The 23,806-nt window shown below is 52.6% G+C and overlaps 1 protein-coding gene and 1 long non-coding RNA gene across 5 annotated transcripts in view; both read left to right on the top strand.

Moving 5' to 3' along the window:
- The first annotated feature begins 4,912 nt into the window (after positions 1-4,912).
- Positions 4,913-23,806, top strand: part of PPP2R5C (protein phosphatase 2 regulatory subunit B'gamma) — a 130,902-nt gene continuing 112,008 nt past the window's right edge. For 3 of the 4 annotated variants that reach the window (XR_006962132.1, XM_047080082.1, XM_047080081.1), the window contains exons 1-3: positions 4,914-5,019; positions 5,909-5,974; positions 19,352-19,514. Coding sequence is in view for 3 of the 4 variants with exons in the window: in XM_047080082.1 (XP_046936038.1) it covers positions 4,993-5,019; positions 5,909-5,974; positions 19,352-19,514 (256 nt within the window). In the remaining variant the exon portion in view is untranslated. Of the gene's footprint in view, positions 5,020-5,908; positions 5,975-19,351; positions 19,515-23,806 lie in introns of all 4 variants that reach the window. The other variant, XM_047080084.1, reaches the window with a different exon arrangement.
- Positions 5,990-11,354, top strand: LOC124512514 (uncharacterized). The gene is made up of 2 exons (XR_006962133.1): positions 5,990-7,463; positions 7,588-11,354. It is a non-coding gene; the product is annotated as an uncharacterized LOC124512514 (long non-coding RNA).

Below are 23,806 nucleotides of genomic sequence, written 5' to 3'. Positions count from 1 at the left end.
CTAGTGGGACCAGCTAGGGGGACATACTGGCTCGTGGCACTTTTCAAAGCTCTTCAAGAGCCAAGCAAAAGGCTTTACTTCATTTAACAGAGCTCTCTGGGTGCCCTTGAGCCTAGAGGTGGTGTTTTGGGGGGTGTCGTTGGGTCCTTGAAACTGAATAGCGCCTCGCATCAAACCGTTGCCCATTCGGTGGCACCTACACTTACTAAGCGCCCGCCATGCACCCGGCACCGTGGTCGGCACTCCACATGGGCACATACGTGGGTATTTCATTTCAATGCAAGCAACTTATATTTACTCCCTATGGCTCCACGCCAAATCTGCAGGCAAATGTGTAGTGAGTGAATAAATAGGTCCAACTTCAATAAGAAATGAGTTCTTTTTTTTTTTTTTTTTTTTTTAATTTTTTTCAACGTTTATTTATTTTTGGGACAGAGAGAGACAGAGCATGAACGGGGGAGGGGCAGAGAGAGAGGGAGACACAGAATCGGAAACAGACTCCAGGCTCTGAGCCATCAGCCCAGAGCCTGACGCGGGGCTCGAACTCCCGGACCGCGAGATCGTGACCCGGCTGAAGTCGGACGCTTAACCGACTGCGCCACCCAGGCGCCCCCAAGAAATGAGTTCTTTAATGACGTGTCAGTGGAAATCAAGTCAGGAAAAGGGGTGGGGGGGTGAGTAAATGAGTTGAACTTCTACAGTGGGGAAGTGTCAGGGGTGGCCCTGAACAAGTTACTATCCAGCCCAGGCCCTAGGCACCTCCCCCGACTACCCCGCCGGCGGAAGGGGGGGGGGAGGGCTGGTGACATGGACACATTGGAGGGGGTTGCCAGCACGTCCCAAGCTCTGGGGGAGGACGGCCAATGAGAGCAGCAGGAGGAAAGAGAACAGTCTGAGAGGCGGGGCTAGACCACAGCAGCACTGGGATCTGTGAACAAACGGTAGGCCCTGGGAGACACAGGGTGCCTAGGACGTGATTGCTGCCTCGGGAGGCTCAGCCGAAAATTCAAACGTACGAGACCACCTCGGTGCTCAGACAGCCCAGTGGGGCAGGACCGAAGCCGCCGGGGCTGGTGTCCAGCGAGCCAAGAGAAGGGGCTTCCTGGGTCGAGGAGATCAAAACTACAGCGTGGCAGACACGGCTGGGTTGGGACCGGCGTCAGAGGAGGACGTGAGGGCAGGGCCACTGTGTCATAGGCATCCTTGAAGATAAGAGCTTCTAAAAGTGGATGGGGCGCCTGGGTGGCGCAGTCGGTTACGCGTCCGACTTCAGCCAGGTCACGATCTCGCGGTCCGTGAGTTCGAGCCCCGCGTCGGGCTCTGGGCTGATGGCTCGGAGCCTGGAGCCTGTTTCCGATGCTGTGTCTCCCTCTCTCTCTGCCCCTCCCCCGTTCATGCTCTGTCTCTCTCTGTTCCAAAAATTAAAAAAAAAAAAAAAAAGTTGAAAAAAAAAGTGGAGGTATGAAGGGGCAGCTCTGATTCTGAACCAAGGGCCTTCTCTCTGCCCTGCTTTTACGCACTCCTTCTGCTCTCCAGAGTGAAGCAGCAGGACTCTCTGCGGGTCGATGGCTGGTGGCGGCACGGCAGCCGGAAAACTAGATCCTCTGGGGCCCTCTCTGCTCTTCCAGAGAGACCTCAAGGGCCTAACTGAAGCAATCCATCCTTTGGGGAAGGCAGACGTGGGAAAAGCATTTCTAGGTTACTAAAGGCCATCGCAGAAACGTGTCCCAGAAGGGTCAGGGTCTGAAGAAGAGATGTTTTTCTGTGATATAGGCAGCGCCCTGATGAACATAGAAGATGGGGGCACTCAGAAGAGGTAACCCCAGGCACACGTGCACACACACACACGCGCACACACACGAGGATGAAGGTGTACACAATCTCTGTATCTCATTGATAGCGGCTTTTGAATCCCTTTTTTTTTGAGAGGGGCTACATCTATCTCTAGTGTTTCTGTAAATGCCACAGCAGCCAGGACACTGTGCCATACCTAGCGTCCCCTGTGACTGTCCCATAAACTAACTGCTGGTTGACATTGGTTGTGGGATGGCTCCCTAGTGGGGGCAAAGGAAACCCAGTTCAATGGCCAGGGAGGAACACGTGGGTCAGGCAACGGTGCTGATCCCAGTGCCTCTGGTGACTGTGATTTCAAGGTCACTAGGCAGCTTCCCGGGTGTCCCTCAAACTCAAATTGACCTGATGAATACCTAACCTGAAACACGTTGACACTCTATCCCGAATGTCAGGTCTGGATTTCCATGCCAGCGAAGACACCTCTATCAGCGTGTTGCAGACACAGCTCAAACTCAGTGGGCCCCACAACTGCAATCGTGTTCCCTGGAAAACCGCTTCTCTGCTTGTGTCCCTTTCTTGCCACCGTGTTGTCCAAGCTACAAACGTGGGCGTGAGCCTTACTGTGGCTCTCTCCTGCCTGCGCAAGTCTACCTCCGGGGTATTTGTGATCCTTCCTCCTGTTCTTGCCATGGAGACGCCTCACCAGCACACACCTTGGACCCCAGATCCCAGTTGCTCTCTGACCTCCTACCTTTACCCTTTACGCCCAACATTCCTGCCAGAGAGGTCTTCTGGGTGCACATGTTGAGTCTGTCACTCCCCAGTTTAACATCCTCCGGGGACCCCAAATCCCATTCAAAGAGAAGTCCAGCTCCTTGGCAAGGCTTACCAGAGTCTGAATCGGGAGACTCTTTCCTTCATTCCCATCTCTCGCCATGACAAAATACTCTTGTGAAGGGCTCTTGGGTGCTTCTGAGCCAGACTCTCGCGCCCCAGTCCCCGTAGACTTGCTGAGCGCCACATCCTTCTGACTGCTGGCTTTCTTCCGTTTCTGCCTCAAGGACGTGGAGTGGGGGACAAGGGTAGTGCCTCATTCACAGCGCAATCCCTTGCCCTGTGCTTTGCACACAGTGGGCGTCAAACATCCCTTGAGTGAATGAATGATGGGCAACACTGCACCAGGGGCTATGATACAAGGATATCAGCGGCACAGACTTGTCTTGGAAAAGTCCCTCAGCTCCCTTAGAGCTCCATGGTCATAAACTAATAGTTTTAGAACTACTCCTGTTAGACATGGGTATATACTGGGTTTGTTAAATTGACAGCATGTTTATTTTTAAAAATGAAACGTTGGAGCGCCTGGATGGCTCAGTTGGTTAAGCGCCCGACTTGGGGACTTGGGCTCAGGTCATGAACTCACTGTTTGTGGGTTCCAGCCCCACATCCGGTCCTGTGCTGACAGCTTAGAGCCTGGAGCCTGCTGCGGATTCTGTGTCTCCCTCTCTCTCTGCCCTTCCCCCGCTCATGCTCCGTCTCTTTCAAAAATAAAATAAACATAAAATTTTTTTAATGAAACGTTATTAAATTAACGAGTGGCATTGTTCTACACCCTCCCCCATGTTCTTTAACTATTTGTTTGGATAAACTACTGACCCACTCAGAACCGTTTCTTCTGCACCACCAGCCGTTGGAGGCTGTGCCGTTTACCTGCAGCTATATTCGTCTGAAGGCGAAGGCGTGCATTCAGACACCTGCAGGCAGAACTTAACTTTCAGGACCTCCCACGACACTCCTCACTTTAGATCCTTTTTTTTTTCTTCTTCTTCCTCTTCTTTTAGCTTTCTCATCGCAGAGCAGAATAACCGAAAACGCTTTGCCTAGCAACTTTCAAGAGCGAAAACCGGGGCGTAAGAAAACGCAATGTGTCTAAGCGCCGGGTTAAGATCCAGCCCCTCCATCATGACGTGTGAGGCAACGCTTCTCACGCGTGGATCCGTTCACTCCCGGAGGCTTATTACCTAACGCTCTTCTGCAGGCTCCGTGCCTGTCATTAGTGCTCGCCATTGGTTTTTGCCACCAGACAGGCTGCGGAAGTAGTATGTTAACAAGCTAACCTTCTTCCTTCGCAAAACTCTTCTCCCCAGAGCTGTTAGCGAGCTGAGACAAATCACGTGACCGCCTGGTCACAATGCAGAGGTTTCCCCACGTGGTTTAAGATCGGGCCAAATTGAAGAATAAAATAAAATCCCATTGGCGCAGCTGAAGCCTGACCAGTGGGGCGGGGCCGACACGGGAGGAGGAGGGAGGGCCTCGGGGGCGGGGCCTGGAACCGGGGGCGGGGCTCAGTGGGGCCCAGCGAAACTGCCGCTCGCGCGGCCCCGGGCCTCCTCGGCCGGCCCTGCGCTCCCGCGCCCTGGCGCCTTAGAGCCTGGGGAGCGCCGCGGGGGCGGCGAGGAGGCGAGACCGAGAGGTTGCCGTTCACGCCAGGCCACGTCCCGCCGGCTGCAGAAGTTGTTGCCATCCGTTTCAAACGTGGCTTTTCCACGCCGGACTTGTCCCCTGCTCTCTCCGTCCTGAACCTGCGCCGCGTGTGCCGGCCAGTCGCCGCCGATGCAGCCCCACGCCCCCTCCCAGACTGGGCTCGGCTCACCCGACCGGCCCTTCGCCGCCGCCGCCGCCGAGGAGATCCCCGGGAGCCGGAGCGCTTCAGGGGAAGAGGGGGTGGGACCGGTGCCGCGTGCAGGGGCGGGGCTGCGGGGAAGAGCGTTAGAGGGCACGTGAGGGCGCCTCGGCCAATGGCAGGACGCCTGGGGGCCCGTGGGGCGGGGACGTCGCGGGGGCGGGGCGGGGCGGGAGCGGCGGGCCGGGCCGGGCCAGGCCGGCGGTGGGAGGGGGGGGCTGAGGGGGTGACTGGGGGAGGGGTGGGGCGGGGCGGGCCGGGGGAGGGGCGGAGAGACGCCGCCGCCGCTGCCGCCGCCGCCGCCGCCGCCGCCGCCGCCGCCGCGGCTGCCGCAGCCTGTGGGAGCCTGGAAAAGGGGAAGTGCGAACGAGCGAGCGACTCAGTCCCCGAGCGGCGGCGGCAGCGGCGGCAGCGGCGGCGGCGGCGGCGGCGGGGGTCGCGACGGCCGGGGCGGGGACGCTGCTGCTGCTGCTGCTGCTGCTGCTGCGGGGGGCAGGCGGCGGCGGCCCGCACCAGCCATGCCGAATAAAAACAAGAAGGAGAAAGTGAGTCCGGGCTCGGGCCGCCGGACCGGCCGGGCGGGGAGGGCAAGGGGCAGCGCGGAAGGCGGGAGGGAACTGGCCGGGAGCGGGGTGCGGCGGGCTCCGGGCTCCGGCGAGCGCAGAAGCGCCGCTCCGGGGTGGGGGCGGGGGCGGGGGCGCCGGGGCCGCGGGGCCCAGGACGGGCGGGGGTCCCGACGTGCCAGGGCGGGCGGGCGGGCTTGCGGGGGCGCGACCGCCGTGAGGGCGGCGTGGGCGTCGGGCCCCAGGCGGCGCGCGCGGTGGGCGTGAGGGGGCAGGTGCGGCCGCGGAGGTGGTTGACCCAGCCTCGCAGACGCGCAGGAGGGACCCCCGGACCGGGGAAGGGGAGCGAATGGCTCTGGCTGGCTGTTGGTGAAGAGGGACGCTCTGGGGCTCTGAAATACTATTATTATCCTGGGTGGCGGCGGGGATGGCCGTGAGTGTGCTGCGTTGCATTTGGGAGTCGGGGGTGGGGGGGGAGGTACGCTTCTGCTCCAGGTGGAGCTTGGTAGCGTCTCAGAGTCACCCCAGAAATCCCCGGTCAGGTGGGAGGCAAGAAAGGGATGCAGTGTGGCTCTGTCGAAACACGGAGAGCACCTTACATGTGGGTTTATCTATTTCTGCCTGAAGTTTTCAACGCCAAATACACATCAGGAAAACAAGGAGAGTCTGAACTGGGGGGTGGGGGTGTCGCATCGCAATATTCTATGGTAACTAAGTGACGTGAGGCAGAATTTCTTGGTGGTGTTGATTAAAATTAGCGGATGTTCTGGTTAAATGGTATAAATTGGGTTTTAAACTGCATTTGGGGTTGTCTGATGTTTGGCAGTCTAAAAATTGAGAAGTCTAATTGACTCTGCTTGATATTTCCCAGGAATCACCAAAAGCAGGGAAAAGTGGAAAAAGTTCCAAAGAAGGACAAGACATAATAGAATCAGAGGTAACTGCTCTCCAATATTTCCTTTCTGTTTTGTCGTGAACACCTTTTAACTAAGGGCAGAAAAACAGCGTGGGCGAGAAAACACCAGGGTCTTCTAGAGTGTTTTCCTGCATGAGATTTTCTCGTAGTCTCCTTCGTAACCTGAAATTTTGGTTCTGTAGGTTTTACTGTTTCCGTCTGGGAAAATGTGGATGTGTTTCTGGAAGCTGTATCTGCAGCTGGTAGTTTAAGTTCATAACCCCCACCCGAAATCTAGCAGCTCTCACTGTTGTTCGGGCTCCATTTAGCTCTCAGATTCTCCCCTCCCGTCCTTCCCCAGCGACCTGGTCCCTCTCAGCGTCTCCTCCTCTTCCTTCCATCACCTTTCCTTTCTCTGGCCAGGCCTGTGCCGCCCGTGTCCCACACGACCTCTCCTGTTGACGTCTGATTCCTTTAGCCTCTTTCTCCCAGAGCATCATCAGTACCATTCAGTTTATCTAGTTCGGGCATTTTTATACAACCTTCTCTCTTCTACTTGTGTTCTCTGTCTGCGTGGGCCAGTTGTGACACTTCTGCTTCTCACCTGCGGGCTCATTGAGGAACAACCCAAATGCTCACGGAGGCCTGTGTCTACCTGGCGGGGTTGGGGTCATTCCTTTGACACCATTGAGAGCGTGTGCAGAGCCAGCACTCTGCCTGGTCTTGTCTTGCCTGTGACGAGTGCTTGGACTGGAGCACCCCGGGCTAAGGACCCAGGAGCTGACTCCACCCAGGCAGAGCTAACTGGCCCTTGTGGATCATTGGTGGCCGAGAAACTGCTTGATTCAGTGTCACAGTCTCTAGAGCTGGGTCATCAAGGTCCCTGGTCTTATCACAGATGACGTTAGTTTGTAAGTGTCAGCCCCCTTCCTGTAAGCCAAGTTAGAATGAGTTCAGTTCTGTCTGGAAAACAGTTAACTGGCAATTATCAGCAGTGGGCTTTTTTTTTTTTAAGTCCCAGCGTTATCTTTTCCTTACGATTTGGTGCATCCTAAGCCTCCCTCCTCTTCAGCAGGTGGTTTATTCCAGCAAATCTGTCGCCTTCCCCAAAGTAAAAAGGAGAAATCCCAAAAAGTTTCTTAAATAGTTAGGGATTATTTATGCCAGCCTTTCCCTGCCCTTTGTTTATAGCCGACAATCAAGTTTTACTGTGGCATTCTTGCTTTTGACCTGCCTATTTCCGTGTCACTCTTTGGACTAAATTGATTTAAGTGCAGTGCAATCACTCTGCAAGGTGGATGCTTTTTCTATCATTTACGGAGCTTTTATTGCAGCCGCAAAGGCTTCTGGTGCTCCCCAAACCTTTCTTGCTCCCATACCTGTCTCTCTCCCTGTTAGTGTGTCAGAGGACATCGGTGTGTATCACTCGTTTATTCCTGTTCAATCAGAAAGAACCTGGCTAGAAGGGCGGATAATGTTAAGTTTGAACCTAAACCATCCCTCAGCAGCTCAAAGACAGCCAGAACCACTAGTAAGTCAAATGCGTGTTTTTAAGGTGGACTGAGTTCCTAGACTGTCAGTTGCTTAAGACTCTTGAGGTGTGGCCTGCAGTGCCCGAGTGTGATGCCCCACTTGTCTTTTTGTATTTTTTCTAGTGCTACTAAGAGCTGGAGCCACAGAGCTTGAATTACCACCGACAAATACTGAAATGGTGGGCCCTTCACTCCTCATAAGGACACCAGAGGCAACATGGCACACTAATCACGACACTTGGGAGACCCCTGTGTCCGTTATTTTGCAGGAATGCAGATTGGGGCACTGCAGTGCACCTGAACTTTGCGTTGAGCCTGACTTTTTTTTTTTTTTTTTAATCATTGCTTTCCCTCCTCCGTCTTCGTGTTGCGCCTTCACCTCTGGTTCCGCCCACTTACCAAACATGATTGACTCAGGCGCATTAAACCCTCATTCTTTTCCTCTCCTGTCAACGCTGCTCCAAACTTGAATGTTTTAACCTGAACGATTCAGATAGGACTGCCGTGCCGTGCCGCTTTTCAGACCTGTTCAGTGTCACGTCGCCTTCACGGCCAGGCCATCCTGTGAACTCACCTGTGTTAGGGCAGCTACCGCAGTCAAGGCTTCACAGCCTGAGAGGCGGGCAGAAGAGGCCGCCCGCCCAGAGCAGGGTAGCCAGGCTTGGGAAGTAATCCCAGCAGAGAAAACCTAAAAGAACTTGGCCTACTGTTGATTGACTGCAAGACTGGAAAGGGTCCTCATACTAAAATCCTGGCTGCCTGTAACCCAGCCTCATAGAAGACAGAGAAGCAAGTGACATACACTGCAGAACACTTTTGGGTTAAACAAAGGAACATTTGATGGCGTGGGGTCTTTAGGAAGGAAGATGAAATCCTGCCTTAACGGATTGTAAGGGATAGAGCCGTGTAGGGGAAAGTATTTTAGCCTGGGGGTTATTAGATAGTAAAACTGCTGACTCCTGGTTGCCGTAAATGATGTCACCTGACTTCTGTGGCCCTGTTTCCTCACCCCTGAAAACACTTGGTGAGTTTCCAGCGTGGCCATTTTTAACTCTGTGGGACAGATTAGGCATGACCCACAACTTCTCAAAAGACCTTTTCCCTGCGAGATGTATGGCAGAATATATCTTCCAATGTAACAAGATACCGTTAAAGGTTCTAACTGATGCTGTGCACATTTTGCTTTTTCTAGAAACTACTCCTTGAATGGTGTGTGTCGGTACTTTTGTTTTGCTCGCTTTCAAATACGATGTTTAAGTTTGACTTCTCCACATGTGTCCTGGGAACCAGAGCTTCTGCCCAGTCCTTACGGGTTTATTTCATGGCACACTTTGAAGGAGTGAGGCCGCAGATGGGCTCCCGGGGAACTGGAAGTTGGAGAACTCAGGAGATGGGCCGAGGGAACTCAGCTTGGAGCAGCCGTTCCCAGTGTGACCTTCAGAGCTGTGGAAACCTCACGAGGCACACTTGATGAATGTCCAGAGTCTTAATAAATCGCTCAGAGGTTCTTAAAGTCCATTTTAGAAGACTGAGACCATGCCGTGGTAGTAGTTGTTGATAGTAGTTGCCTTAATTTGTACACTGCGTCCAAAGTTCTGTTTTCGAAAGTGTCTGTGCTCTTTGTAAAGTGACTTGTTTTAAGCACATTAAAGGTTGTTTCCGTGTTGTTCTCTGGCCGTGTATTTCGCATGTCCTGCTTCGGCTCAGTTTTGTTTGAAAGTCTCCACAGCATCGCTTACATAATATGTGTTGCTGAAAAGAAAGCGCAACAGTCCTCTCTCCAACCTGTTAGCTTATTCTGACACCTTCTGCCTTTAGTAACAACTCTTCTCTCTCTCTCATCTGTCCCTTTACATCCTCTCCCGCCCCCCCTTGGTGTTGCAGAGACAGGGAGCCAGATGTGCTGGGGTCCCGTAGGTGTTGCTGGGGGAGTCACATCTTAGAAATTAAAACTGAAATTTCAAAAATATCGATTCATCTAATAGTAACAATACCCATTACACGGTAACGTAAATTCACATTTTTATGAAAAGTATCTTTTCAAGAAAATTTGACTTTCTAGTCCCTCGGCTGTGTTTTAACCCGAGTGCTGGAGGACAGTGAAAATAGTTTGTTGGTAGGTGTGCTTTCCGGGAAAGGCGGCTGTGATCATCACCCTTGCGAGGAGAGTCCCCAGCTCCTCCCCCGGAACATCAGAGCCACTGTCTGGGGCCGAGTTCTGAGCTTGGGCTGCAGCTGGGAGCCTCCGTGCCACGTTCCCCATTGTTCTCTTCCCAGTTTTTTTTCACACAACCCTAAACGGGACTCCAGTGACACTCAGGACCCAAAAGACTAGTACTTTATTTTTATTTATTTATTTTTTTTGGAAATGCACATGCAACTATTAGTTCAGAGTGGGGTTCCCTACTTTTAATCGCCGCCCCTCGGCCCACTTCCCCAGCCACTCTGCAGCCCGTTTGCTTAGAGCCTGGTGTTCAGGAAAGACAGAGGATCTGCAAAGCGGGTGATCAGCCGTGGGCTGGAGGGTATGTGAGCTAGGGGGAGGTGCCATGAGCTTCCCATCGCAGTGCCCACCTCTTCTCTGGGACCGAGTGACAAGCTGGACACTCGGCAGACCCTGGGTGCCTCCACCCCACGCTCACCAGTGTTGACGGGTGGACCAGATGCTTCCCCACGGGGCTGCCCTGTGCACCGTGGGATGTCCCCCAGCACCCCTGGCTTTCCCCACCAGGTGCTGCTAGCCCTGCACCCCCTCCACTTTTGACAACCAAAAGTTCCTCCAGACGTGGCCAGATGTCTCCTGGAGGGCGGAATGGCCCCCGGTGAGACCACTGCTCTAGAAAGACCCTCCCCAAAAGGTGAAGTATGTATGTTTGCTCATAAATCATGCCAGACACATAGGCTTCTTTTAGAATAGCAATGCTCAAACCAAAGGAGCATCAGCACCCCTTTACAGTCCTAAAAATTACAATCCCCAAGAGCTTTTATTTAGGTCAGTTCTGGCCGATACTTTTATGAGAAATTAAAAGTGAAATGTTTAAAGTATTCATTAATTCATCTAATAGTAACACACCCGATACGTGTTAACATAAGTAGCAGGTTTTTATGGGAAATAACTATCCACAAAAATTCACTGAGAAAAATGGCATCGCATCCTGCTTTTACAAATTTCTTTAATGTCTGGCTTAACAAGCTCGCTGGCTCCTGGAGTCTGTTCCTGCATTCCGTCTGTTTTGATGTCACGTGTCTTGTGGCCTGTGAAAAAGTGACATAATGGTAGTTACAAAGGCAAATCGTGTCTTCGTATTCTCATAAAAGCACAGACCCCGGGAAGTGTCTATGGGACCTTCAGGGGTCCCCAGGCCTCGCTTTGCGTGGTGCCCTTCCTATGCCCCTCACTGTCCGTCTGAGTCTCTTGGTCTTGTAAGTTCCCAGTCAGGCTCATTGATTCTGAACTTGAAGGGAAGCTGTCCTCACCCTCTTGGCCCGCGTTTTTCCCATCTTTGACATTCGAGTAGCAATTATCGACTCCACCAGTTATTTATCATTGACACTGACTTGTACGACTTTTATGTACCCTGGTTTGCCTCCCTAACTAGATTAAGTACTCGAGGACAGCCATTTAACTTGATTCTCCCTTGTACTTGCCACATATGTGAGAACCTGGAGGCAAGAAATGTTTGTTTGTGGATTTTAAAAGTGCTCAGGAAGAAGGGGAGCTTCAAATCAATCAGCTTGCTGGGTTTTCCAGTTCGGTAAATTAGAGGGAAAAAATTGCTTCTCAAGAGGCTTGTTTCTTTATCATCTTTTGTTCCTCTAAGGAAATTTTAATGCAGAGAAATTTTCTCGCGGCATCATTTGTTTTAAATAAATAGCAGTGTCCTAAAGCAGAAGATTATGGTACTTAGGTCGTTTTCTAACATCTTATGAAAGTTTTAAGAAGAGTTTTTTGTTTTGGGTTTTAGTTTTCTTTTATATAGCACCAGAGGCCAGGGGTAAGATGTATAGTCTCATGAGACCTTATTTTAATTAAAACAGTTCAGGGTAGGATTTCCTTTTAAATAAGCTTTCCAATATGATCTTCGGTGCTTTGTATGTTTTATTTTGAGTTTATTTTGGTAATTTTTCTCAGTAGAACACACCTGTGTGGTTGACCCTTAAACCACATGGGGATTAGGGGTGCCGATACCCTCCCCCCCGAGACACACACACGCAGTGAAAAATCTGTTGCATAACCGTTGACTCCCCCAGAATTTACCTACTCATAGCCTACTGTTGACTGGAAGCCTTGCTGATCACATAAGCAGTCAATCAACACACATTTGGTATGTTACAGTTATTATGTTCTAGATTCTTTTTTTTTTTTTTAATGTTTGTTTATTTTTGAGAGAGAGAGAGGCAGGTAAAGCAGCAGGTAGGAGCGGTCAGCACCCCTCTCCCTCTCCAGCAGAAACTCCATTACACGATAAATAAGAGTTGGGCTGAATTACACGAAGCAATTGATAAAGTTTGCCGGGTCACGGCAGAAGCAGGGTGTCCGTGTTATAGCAGTTGCGGGTGAGTGCAGGCCCGTAGCCCCGCGTGTAAGGGCGGAGAGCCTTCCGCCTGCATCTGCTGCATGAGCCCGTCTGCCACCGGCGGGAATCACGTGATACGTCCCCAAGTCACAGGGAAAACTTCATGTGAAAGATTTCAGCTGTAAAAAGTCTCCCGCGTCTCCCTAAAACATCGGGTGCCCGCTGAGGGGGGTCGGGGCTCGATGGCGCCTGGCCCGGCGCCATCCGTACATCGTGGGCAGCCAAGATCTCCCGGGGCCCTGATCCCGGTCGGGTTTCAGAAGGGCCCCTGCGGGGAAGTGCTGCTGCCCACGCCCAGGCGGGGCGCTGTCATCCCCGTGTTCTCCACGCGGGGGAGCGAAGGACGAGCCCAGAAATGGGGGGGGGGAGTAATTAGTTTGAAGACCTTGGATTTTCCTTCGTCTTAAATATTTTATTAAGGTGAGACTTAGCCTGGCCCTAAAGGGATGGGAGCTGTGACCTCATGCTGTTTCTGCCCAGTGGCGAAGTCACAGTACCCAGAGGGTGCTAGGCGTTAGCCACATGTGGCTCTCTAAATTGCTGAAAATCAAATTAATTTAAAAGTTCAGTTCCTCCATCACCCTAGCTGCACTTCGAGTGTGCGGGGCCCGCGTGTGGCTGGTAGCTACTCCATCGGACGGCAGATAAAGGACATTTCCTGCTTCACGGCAAGTTCTGATGGATAGGGTAGCCTTAGATAGACCCTGCCAGTGTTTTCCAAAATAATTCCATTTGAGCGTGTGTATCTTACTTGACATTTGTCAGCTATTATCCTTTTTTTTTACATTTTTATTCATTTTTGAGAGAGTGCTGCGGGGGAGGGAGGACAGAGAGAGAGGGAGACACAGAACCCGAAGCAGGCTCCAGGCTCCCTGCTGTCAGCACAGAGCCTGACGCAGGGCTGGAACACACGAGCCGCGAGATCATGACCTGAGCCGAAGTCGGACGCTTAACCGACTGAGCCCCCCAGGGGCCCCATGTCAGCTAGTACTCTTGATATAAAATGTCAAATGAGAAGGAAGTGGATGAAGGTAGGGAAAAGAGGATGGTGGAAGAGAAGGGGATCGAGGGACGAGCAGAGGAGGCCTTGCCACCACTGGTCCGCGGCTGCCTGTGTTCTAGACCTGCGCCTGATACCCCCACGAGGCCGCGCGCTCCCCCATAGGCTGGGCCTGGGGGAAACAACGTCCTTCTCATCTTCCTTTTCAGATCGTCTGTCTTTATTTGTTTTGGAGGTCAAAGCACACACGGTTAGCAAATAAAATAATACAGAAACTACCCTCTCATTCCATCTGATCCACATTCAGGAGCAGAGCTCTCTCCCCCGCTCTGCTGATTAGCCCCACGGTCCAGATCTTACAGGAACAAGTATTGCATGGCAGAGGGCGGGCTCTGGAGGAGGGCGCCCTGGCCGTGACGGGGGTGACCTTTCTGTCTCCCCAAGTTGTTTTCCTCCCTTCAGGCCATGCTCCTCCACCTCGGAGACCTCCCTCCGGGTGGCTCATTCATCCACAGTCACCCGGCAGGCGCAGCCTGAGACGCTCCTGAGTGCTGAGCGCCATCCTGGGTGCTGGGGGCGGGGGCAGCATGAGACACAGCAGGACACATGCACTCGGGCAGTTTGCTTTCAGTGAGTGCCAGGTGCGCTGGTGTTTGTAAGGGCACTGGCGGCGTTTGGTTCGAGTGCATCTCACGCTTTGCAGAGTGGTGGTCCTGGGGCTCTCACCATCAGTAGCGCCCTCTGGTCACTGCGCTATCAAAACTGCACTATATGTGTTTCCAGAGGCTGCTTCACGTGGTCAGCAATGGTCTCACCAAGGAGATATTGTTAAAGGTGACACCTGAATGTGAAGAAGGAGCCAATAGTACAGAGATCCGGGAAGGGGCGTTCCAGACAGAGGAAGTAGCTAGTGCAAAGGCTCTGAGGCAGCAGTGAGCTTGTGTGTCCACTGGAAAGAAGGCCAGTGTCTCTTCAGAAGGCTGAAGAGAAATGAGGGTGACTTGAGCAGGAGGGATAAAGTCAGAGAGATAGGCAAAGGCAAAGATCTTGTCGGCAGCCCGTGGCAGGATTTGATGGGAAGCCATTGAGGTGGTTTGAGCCAGGGAAGGGGGATGATCTAACTTAAGTTTGGTTTTTTTTGGTTTTTTTTTTAAGTTTATTTGTTTTGAGAGAGAGCGCACGCACGCTGGGCAGGGGCAGAGAGAGAGGGACGGGAGAATCCCTGGCAGGCTCCTCACTGTCAGCACAGAGCCCGACACCAGGGTTGAACTCACGAGCCATGAGGTCATGAGTTGAGCTGAAATCAAGGGTCAGATGCTTAATGACTGAGCCACCCGGGCGCCCCTGACTTAAGTATTTAAAAAGCTCCCTGCTGATGCTCTGCCATTGCTGGGTAGGAAACAGAAAGGCAAGAATTGGAACCAGGGACCCCTGGAAACACGCCCATCAGATGCCCGGTTTACACAGAGGCAGAGGTGAGGCCCCAGCACAGCTGGCCATGGGCGCTGGACTCGGGTGGGCTTGTCAGCTGACCGCTCACTGGACAGGCCCAAGTTGAGAGTGTGCTCTTGTGGCTTCCAGCCCCGAAAGGCCGGAACGTAGAGAGCTTTGCTCTGAGCGGCCGGCTCCTACACTAGCAGCCTGAGTTTTTTCTACACAGTCTGGTTTCTCTGGAGACCACCTTTCTTGCCGCCGTAAAAGCTAGAGGCTGACTGTCACAAACAGCAGGGTTGTCCCAGGACCACCTGTTGAAGAGACTGTTCTCCTGTTGAGAGGCCTTGGCTCCCAGTTCTGTCCCACTGATCTAAGTGGCTGTCCTTATGCTAGTACCATGCTCTTTAGATGAATATTCCTTTTTTTTTTTTTTAATTTTTGAGAGAGAAAGAGTACAAGCAGCAGAGGGGCAGAGAGAGAGAGTGAGGGAGACAGAGAATCCAAAGCAGGCTCCAGGCTCTGAGCTGTCAGCAGAGAGCCCGATGCGGGGCTCGAACTCACCACAACATCATGACCTGAGCTGAAATCAGACGCTTAACCGACTGAGCCACCCAGGTGCCCCATAGATGAATATTCTTTTAAAAGATCTTAAAAGGCATGCAAATATGGGTTTCTTAGGCTGTGTATCACATGGTGTCTGACACATAGTGGGGGTAGTTTGTCATAACATTGCAGAAGGGGGGAATTTGGGAAGATGCTGGAGAGTGGAATTGCTTGGCTGTGGGACACAAGGGAGGTGACGTCTGAAGTCCAGGGAGCGAGCAAGGTGCAAGTCTGCTTCCGCTGCTCCCTGCCCGATCCCAGGAGGTCGCCCTGCACCCTGGCTGGGGAAGGGCCCTGGTTCCGGCCCAGGACCGTATCTGGCTGTGATTAGCTTGGGGAGGGGGTTCCACACGCTGTCGGGGACGCCAGGAGAATTCTGTGGAGGGCGGTGCCCTCCCCCCCCAGGCGCTGACCATTACGTGTCCCTCTGGCTGCTGACGTTTGGAGCTGAGGAGAACGATGTGCTCAGAGCATCTCTGTTTCTCCAGGCCCTGCCTCTCTCTGTGGCTCAGGGATCCCTTCAGGCCACCCTCACCTCCTCAGGCCTCGCCTCCCTTCAGAATGCTTCTCACAGGGGACCTCGTACGTCTGTGCACGGGGGGAGGCCATCAGATGTCTCCCTTCCAGCCGTCCTGTCCTGTGCATCCTCTGTTCTGTTGTCACTGCACGTCAGGGCCCAGATCCTGCTCTTGGCTCAGCTGTCCCTCAGCCCGGCCTCCCCTCGGTGCTCTGCCCCCCGCGGGCACGGAGCACGGTCAAGCCCCCCACCCCCGGCAGCCCGATGTCTCTCCTGTGGCGCTTTTCCTCCCGGCCACCTCTCCAAAGCTGTTACGGACACTCCGGGCCTCCCCACCTGCCCTCACCGCCCTCAACAGCCTCCACCAGCCCCGAGGTGCTGAGGCCGCCGCGTCGGACGGGTTGACCTCCTCCTTCCTGAGAGGCTTTCTTCCCCCAGCCCCATCCCGCCTCCTCCACCTCTTCCCACTCCGTGCTCCTCTGCTGGGCATTCTGGATCATTCAGTGACTTCAGTGACCACGCAGATGGTGGCTTCCGTGTTCACATCCCAGCTCACGTGAGGTGTCCGAGGGCCGGCCGCGCCGCTGCACCGCCGGGTAGAGAGGGCAGCCAAGGGCGGGCAGGTGGCGGCCAGGACACCGAGGACAGGACTCAGCCGTTGTCCTCGGCAGAAAGAGAGCGTCTTGGGGGCGTGAGGACAGGTGTCACCGTGTCCTTTCAGACCCAGCATGCTCACGACCGGGCTTCCCCGCCCATTTCTCCTTCTCATCCCAGTGACCGGTGCCCCCAGCTGCTGGTCACCGTCCTGGGGTGGCTGACACCCCCGTGCACGGCCCGGATGACTAGCCTAGTCTGCCTTCTCCCCTCCTGCCCGGTCCACACTGCAGCCTGCGGAGCCTTTCCAACAGGAAGATGGGTTTGCGCCGTCGGCCCTTCCCCATCCCCTGCATGGCTTCGGGGTGCCCCGTCAGGTGAAGGTCAGACTCTGGGCTAGTCGGCTCTGTGGGCGCCCGCGGCCCCCAGCTGTCCACCCTGAACCCTGCCCGAAGGCGGTCCCCTCATGACACGGCCTCAGGGGGCCTCCTTACCTGGTTGGTACGGGACACTGCAGTGTCCATGCCCTCCTGGAGCAGACATCCCGTGGGGGGAGAAGACGAGACGGCCACCTTGTAATGGAGCCCGGCCAGGCGGGCAGCAGCCCACGTTGCCGACTGCACCGCACGAAGGCCTCGGGGAGCCGACTCAGGGTGGGGCGGTGGGAGGTGCGGGGCCGGCCGGAGCGGGAGCTGGTGACCCGAGCATGGGGCTCTTAGGCCACGTTAAGCCCACGGGCTGAGAGTCTCAGGAAGTGGCTGCGGCAGGTTGGCCTGGGTGGCGGAACCAGGGCCTCCTTCTAGAAGCTCACTCTGCCTGCCCCGAGGACAGTGCTCCGGGGCAGGGAGACCGGCAGGGCCCATAGCCAGGAGCCACGGCTCAGAGTCAGCAGGTCCGAGGGGGCCCTTCCTGCTGTCGCAGTCGTGAGAAGCCTCACGGGGCGTGTGTCCTGCACACACTGTCGGTGGGCGTGGAGTTCGTTCCGTTTTATGAGTTCACCCGGCGCCTGTGTGCCCGGCTCGTTGCAGGAGGTGCCAGCCCACTCCTGGCCAGGCGGGGGCAGCCACGTGCCCAGTTGTCCCCAGGGTCACCGTGTGTGCAGCACGGGATTCGGCCCGGTAAACAGGAGGTGTCACCTTTAACCTACTGGACGTATGTATAACTTAACGTTTAAAACAAGTACGTGGCTGAGGAGGAGCTGTTGGTGACGGTGGGGGGGCTGGGGGGGGGGGGTGGGGAGGTGGGGGCAGCTGCGGAAGCCGAGCCGAACCGTTTTAACCTGGGGAATCCCGGGGAGGAAGAGGGGTCTGGACGGGGTTTAAGGAAGACCCGGCTTTCGTGATCAGGTGGAAAGAGTGACACGTCGAGGACAATGTCCAGGAAAGCCCACTGTGAGGAAGAAGCTGCTGACTAGGAGGGCGGGGCACCCAGGCCCTCGCCCCCCGGTCTGAGTCCTATGTGCACGGGCATCCCGCATCCCGGAAAACTCTCCCCAAGGATTCTTCCACGCCCCCAGCTTCTCGTGGGGTTGTGGGAGGGGGGATGGGCTAAATGGGTCAGGGGCATTAAGGAATCTACCCCTGAAATCGTTGTTTCACTATATGCTAATTTGGATGTAAATTTTTAAAAATAAAAAATAAATAAAATTAAGAAAAAAATAGAATAAAAAAAATACAGCGTCTTGGGGCGCCTGCGTGGCTCAGTCGGTTAAGCGTCCAACGTCGGCCTGGGTCATGATCTCCCCGTTCTTGAGTTGAGCCCCACTTTGGGTTCTGTGCTGACAGCTCAGAGCCTGGAGCCTACTTTGGATTCTGTGTCTTCCTCTTTCTCTGCCCCTCCCCTGCTCGTGCTCTGTCTCTCTCTCTCAAAAAGAAACATTAAAAAAATTTTTTAATGAAAAATAAATAAAAATAAAGCTGCTCTTAACTTCTTAGTAAAAATTCCATCCAAGAGCGAGAGCCGATCGTTGGGCGCCTAAGTTGGCGTGAGCTCTCCCAGCCCAGTGTGATTGGAAGACCCTTAGTGGGCTCCTGCTTCCAGGGCGAGTTGGGTCGGCTTTCTACAGCCGCACACGGGCACCTCCGAGCTCCGTCCCTTCGGGCAGACCGGAGGCTCGGGAGGGGTGAGCAGGCTGCACAGAGAATCGTGACGGTCGACGCCCGGTGCGCCCCGGCATCGCTGCGGGGGGCCACGCACGTGCGTGCACCTTTGAGCTCCGCCCCCCCACCGTGGGCCTGTGCAGGCGTAGGGACCCCCGGCTGTGCCGCACGCGCCCCCGTCACCCTCCCGCCTCCCCTCGGGTGTTTGCACAGCCGCTCCCGTCGTGGCACAGCAGCCATGCATCCTGGGACGTCCCGGGTTGCCGCAGTGCAGTGTGGAGCTGCACGGAGGGGGTGGCGAGAGGGAGGAGCACTTCCTGAGGCTCCAGGGACAGGTGCTTTCACGTGGCTCTCCCACATCGCCGAGGGCGGAGTGGTGCGCAGGCAGAGGGGCGAGGCGCCTGCTCTGTGAGTTTCCTGTGGCTGCTGTGCCCATGACCACAGACTCCTTATCTTACACTTCTGGAGGTCAGAAGTCTACAGTGGGGCCCACGTGAAGATGTCGGCGTGGCGGGTGCTTCCGGGAAGCCGAGAGGAGAATCTGCCCCCTGGCCTTTTCCAGCTTCTAGAGGCCTCGGGCGCTACTTGGCTCGTGGCGCCTTCCTCTGACTTCTTCCAGTGCCTCTGACGCTCTCACCTCTGCTTTGTCATCTGCTTCTGTTTTGCCTTGTCTTGTCTGGTAAAGCCCTGTGATGACTTGGGCCCCCACCCTGATAATCCAGGACCCTTACCTCATCGCATCTCCAAAGTCCCTTTTGCCAAGTAGGGAGACCTCCCGGGTTCCAGGGATCGGGACGTGAACATCTTTGGAAGGTCATTGTCATCAGCCTGTATATATCCATCAGCCTGGATGGCAAATGCATAAGAGAAAAGTTTGAAACAGGAGAATCTCTAGAAACCCAGCATTACTAGGGGCGGGATAGGGCACGGACTCCAGCCACTGTAAGGAGGGACGTTTAGGGCAGAGTGGAGTAAAAACTTGTGTATATTTTCCAGATTCTAATTGTGCTACAAGATACAACCGTTTGACACCTGCGTCTGTCTGTTTTTGTTTTGGAAACAGATTTCCGGCAGGAAAAACAACCTTCCTGCTACCCCGTCTACCGTATCCAGCAAAATAAAAGTGCCCGCCGCTCAGCCCATAGTGAGGAGGGACAGGCGGCAAAACTCTTCGAGGTTCAGCGCCAGCAACAACAGAGAGCTTCAGAAACTACCGTCTTTGAAAGGTAATTTTTATCACTTGCCTTTTAAAAGTTCGAGCGTGCCCGTTCAGGGGAGGAGCGACGTTCTCGTGGTTTGCCAGCTGCTGCTCCCTCTGCTGCGTTGATAGTCCGCTAGGGTCGTCTTGTCTGTTACGTTTTGTCTTGTTTTGTTTCCGTTTAATGCCACTGACTGATCTACCCAAGTGGTACTTCAAACCCCAGAGCTGTTTAAGGTGAACGTCTCACGCGCAGTCCAGGTGTAATACACTAAATGTCTTCGTGTGAGTCGTAAGCAGGCCGGCTGGCGTTCCCTGCGAGGACTTCTCTCCTGCATTTGTCGCCTTTGAACTCTAGCGATTCAGAAAGGAGGTGCTGCAAAGAGAGCACTCGCAAAAACTGCAGTGGGGCCTCCTCGTTTTCCTGGTCTCAGAGAAGCGAGAATTTAGCCATAATCCTTTGTGGGCTGTCTTCGTATGAATCGTTTGGGGATTACTCTGCCCAGGGGGTTCTGCCAGGGAATGGTGCCCTTTGCTCTGAATTTCCCCCAAGATGGCATAGTCCCCCCTTTCCACCTGAAGGTGTTTGGCCCCTAAAAGTGCTCCTCTAGGAGATGTTGAGGTCGAAGTAAAGAAAACCAAGGAAAATAGGGTAAGGACTCCAGAAGTCAAGTGCAAACCTCTGAACACCTTTATATTTACTAAAATAGAAGACTGGTGTAGTAAACCATCAGACATTTTTCATGCCATACATTCACAACAATGGGTCTTTTTACAAGATGTATGAACCCAGAGCACCCTTACAGGCATATTCTAGTGTCTTCCACGCTGCAGGGCGGATAGCAAGGGCTCACTGCACATGCACCACATACATCGGGCAGGGGCAGGGATGGAGGGAGGGAAGAATGTAAGGATTCATCGATGCCTCTCCTGCCCCTCGCCTGCTAGGAATCCGGGCTGTCCGCTCACTGCAGCCTGCAGAGCGCGAATCTGGCTTAGATAACGTCTAGCTTCATCTTAGATAGTACGCATGCTAAGTCATTTTTGGGAGGGATGAATCCACAGGGCACAGGAGATTTTCAGGACAGTGGGACTACTCTGTATGATACATGGCATTTTGCATTTGTCCAAACCCACAGAATACACAGCCCAAGGAGGGAGCCCTGACGTGAACCGTGGTATTTAGTGAGTAATACTGTATCAGTATTGGCTCATCAGTTGTAACCAATGCACCCACGCTAATGCACAATGTTCATAATAGGGGAAACAGGTGGGGGATAGTGTGAAACCTCTGCATTCAATGTTTCTGTAAGTCTCAAAGTCTAGTAATTAAAAAAAAAAGAAAAGAAAAAAGTGCTGCTGTTGCCATCTTCTGAGAACCCCCGGCTGTTGGATCTTTGAACTTTTAAGCCAGCCCTTTAAAATCCTTCACGACAGTGTTACTGTCTTCTTCGGTTGGTGATCATTTGGATTTATCCACTAATTTATCGCTTTATTCTTCATTCTTGTTTGTATCTCCGACTTCTCTCTTGGGATCATCTTCCTTCTATTTGAATATGTCGTGTAGAATTTTCTTTCATGAGAGTCTACTGGTGGCAAAGTCTTTATTTATGTAGAAAATATCTTTATTCTGCCCTCATTCTTGAAAGGTGTTCACTGAGTATTGAATTTCAGGTTATTTTCCTTCAGTACAATGAAGATCAGCATTTCACTGCCTTTGACTTCCATTAGGATTGAGAAACCAAAAAGGAATTGTGATTCTTGGCCACTTTTCTGATTTTTGTCTTTAACATTTGAGTTTTCAATAGTTCCACTGCCGGGTGTCCAAACGTGGGTTTCTTTTTTTATCAGTCCTTTTGGGGATTCATCTTGCACCCCTGTGTTATTGGACTTCCTCAGTGGTGGAAAGTTCTCAGCTGTTGTTTCTTCTACATTTATCTCTCTTTTTTCTGTGGCTTTAATCAAGACGTATTAGACTTTTTTCATTTACTGTCTTTCTTTTGATCTTCATCTGTATTTTTCAAACGTTTTGTGACTTACCATGTCCTATTCACGATGAGAGAGTCTCACGTTATCTACGGTGAAGGACCGGTTTTCTTTTTCTTAATTCTCAACCCATCGTGGACTAATGCTTTCATAAAACACAGTAAAAGTAAATAACTATAAAAGCGAAATATCAAATGCAGCCTTTTTTGTTATATAGCCAGTGGACCTAAAGTTGCCTCGCTAAAGTGCTACCAGAATCTTTAAACACCATGCCTCATTTCTGTTGCTCAGAATCTTCAGGTCTGTCCAGCATGTGCTGAACTCACTTTGTTCAGCTTTTAACCTGAGATATACTTCTTCGTTTATGGGAGTTATGTTTCTAACCTGCAGCATGACTTTTTCATACTTTCCGTTCTATCTCGGGTCACCCTCGTCGTTTCCGTGGGTGCGGTAAGCATAGCTCCTTTGTGGTCCGTGTCAGGTAATAACGTCATCTGAAGTCCTTGTCACATGTTGTTCGTGATGCCTTACTTTCTTGAGTACCTGACTATTTTCCACTGTGTGCTGGTCATCGTACTCAAGTATTTAAGATGAATTAAAACCTAAGACAAAAGTGCCTTCTTCCATAGGGATTAGGTTTTTCTGGTCTTTGCTGCTTTTTTTTTTTTTTTCAACGTTTATTTATTTTTGGGACAGAGAGAGACACAGCATGAACGGGGGAGGGGCAGAGAGAGAGGGAGACACAGAATCGGAAACAGGCTCCAGGCTCTGAGCCATCAGCCCAGAGCCTGACGCGGGGCTCGAACTCACGGACCGTGAGATCGTGACCTGGCTGATGTCGGACGCTTAACCGACTGCGCCACCCAGGCGCCCCTGGTCTTTGCTGCTTTTGCCACACACCTGGGTCACCACCGGTGTGGGAGTGTTGTAAATCACAGCACTCATTTATTATGACTTGTTAAATCCGTCAGGCTGGTTGTCCGGTAAAATATTCCACTTACTCCCTGTCGTTCTTGTACATAGAGACTTTTATTGGATGGAATGCCGCGTAACGCGGGAGATACTGGAGTTAGTGCCAGATACGCATTCGATCTGGTGACTGTCCTAAGTGATGCCGGATTTTACAGTGTGTTAGGGTGCTGACAGGTTGACCTCTCCGTCAGACGATGACACTTCCGTCTGCATCTGCACTGTCCAGAAGTACTGATGGTGATTTGCAAGGTATATTTTGGCATCCTGCCAGCGTCTGTTTGCCACCAACCCTATGCTAACGCTGTACACACCACGCGACCGTGCTTCTTAGGACAGCAGTGGCTCTAGAGACTTAACACGTAATCTGCCATTCTTCCTCAAGCAGAGCCGTCTCCTACCAACTGGAGATACTTGGTTACCTTGGCGTATAGTTCCTACTGGAAGTCAGGACGGGCTTGATGTTCTGCCTTTTAGTTACCGATTGCCCTCAAACGGTGAAAACCTAAAGATTTTTTTCTGGTTTTCTCTTTTTTGAATATCGTTATGAACTTAGAGATCCCATTGATTTCAGTGTGCTTCAACCTACTAAAATTGTTATCCTTTCTGATGTGCAGATACATAATCGTAAGCATTGGGTGTCCTTCGGGCTAACTCCCGTGTGTGTTTTTTGACATGGATGCATTTATTTTTGATTCCTTGACTTCTGAGACAGTAAGATGTCCCCCAGTCTCATTTTGTACCTTCCTTGTCCCAGACCTGGAATCGGCCATTTTCAGAGAGTCCTGATTTCTTTCAGCAGGGATTGGTTTTAGAGACCAAACTCTGGCTGCCGGGGGTGATTGTTGCTATTGGACTGCTGTTGCTTTTAAGTGCTGTCAGCGGAGGGAGTTGGTATATAAATACATGTATATTTTAGTCATGCTTTCTTATTGACATTTTCAGTTCAACTCTAATATTTTCACACGTTTCTTGAATTTTCAGTTTTATCTCTTTTACACTGAAAATCTTGGTTTCTAACATCGTTGACGTAATTATTGCTTTTTCCTATTAAAATCATTCACAACAACAATACTGATATTATTACAAACGCTAGGCACTTTGAATTGGCTCATTTCATTGCAGAAGAAGCAGTTGTGTTTTTATTGGGATCTCATCACCTTTTTTATTTTTTTAAATTTTTTTTTCGATGTTTTTTATTTATTTTTGGGACAGAGAGAGACAGAGCGTGAACGGGGGAGGGGCAGAGAGAGAGGGAGACACAGAATCGGAAACAGGCTCCAGGCTCTGAGCCATCAGCCCAGAGCCTGACGCGGGGCTCGAACTCACGGACCGCGAGATCGTGACCTGGCTGAAGTCGGACGC

This window comes from Lynx rufus, unplaced genomic scaffold (assembly GCF_022079265.1).
Source record: "Lynx rufus isolate CCGP_SWC_20201006 ecotype Redwood Valley unplaced genomic scaffold, mLynRuf1.p SCAF_17, whole genome shotgun sequence".
NCBI classification, from domain to species: Eukaryota; Metazoa; Chordata; class Mammalia; order Carnivora; family Felidae; genus Lynx; species Lynx rufus.
Note: the sequence above shows the minus strand (reverse complement) of the source record. Positions and strands in the feature narration are given on the sequence as shown.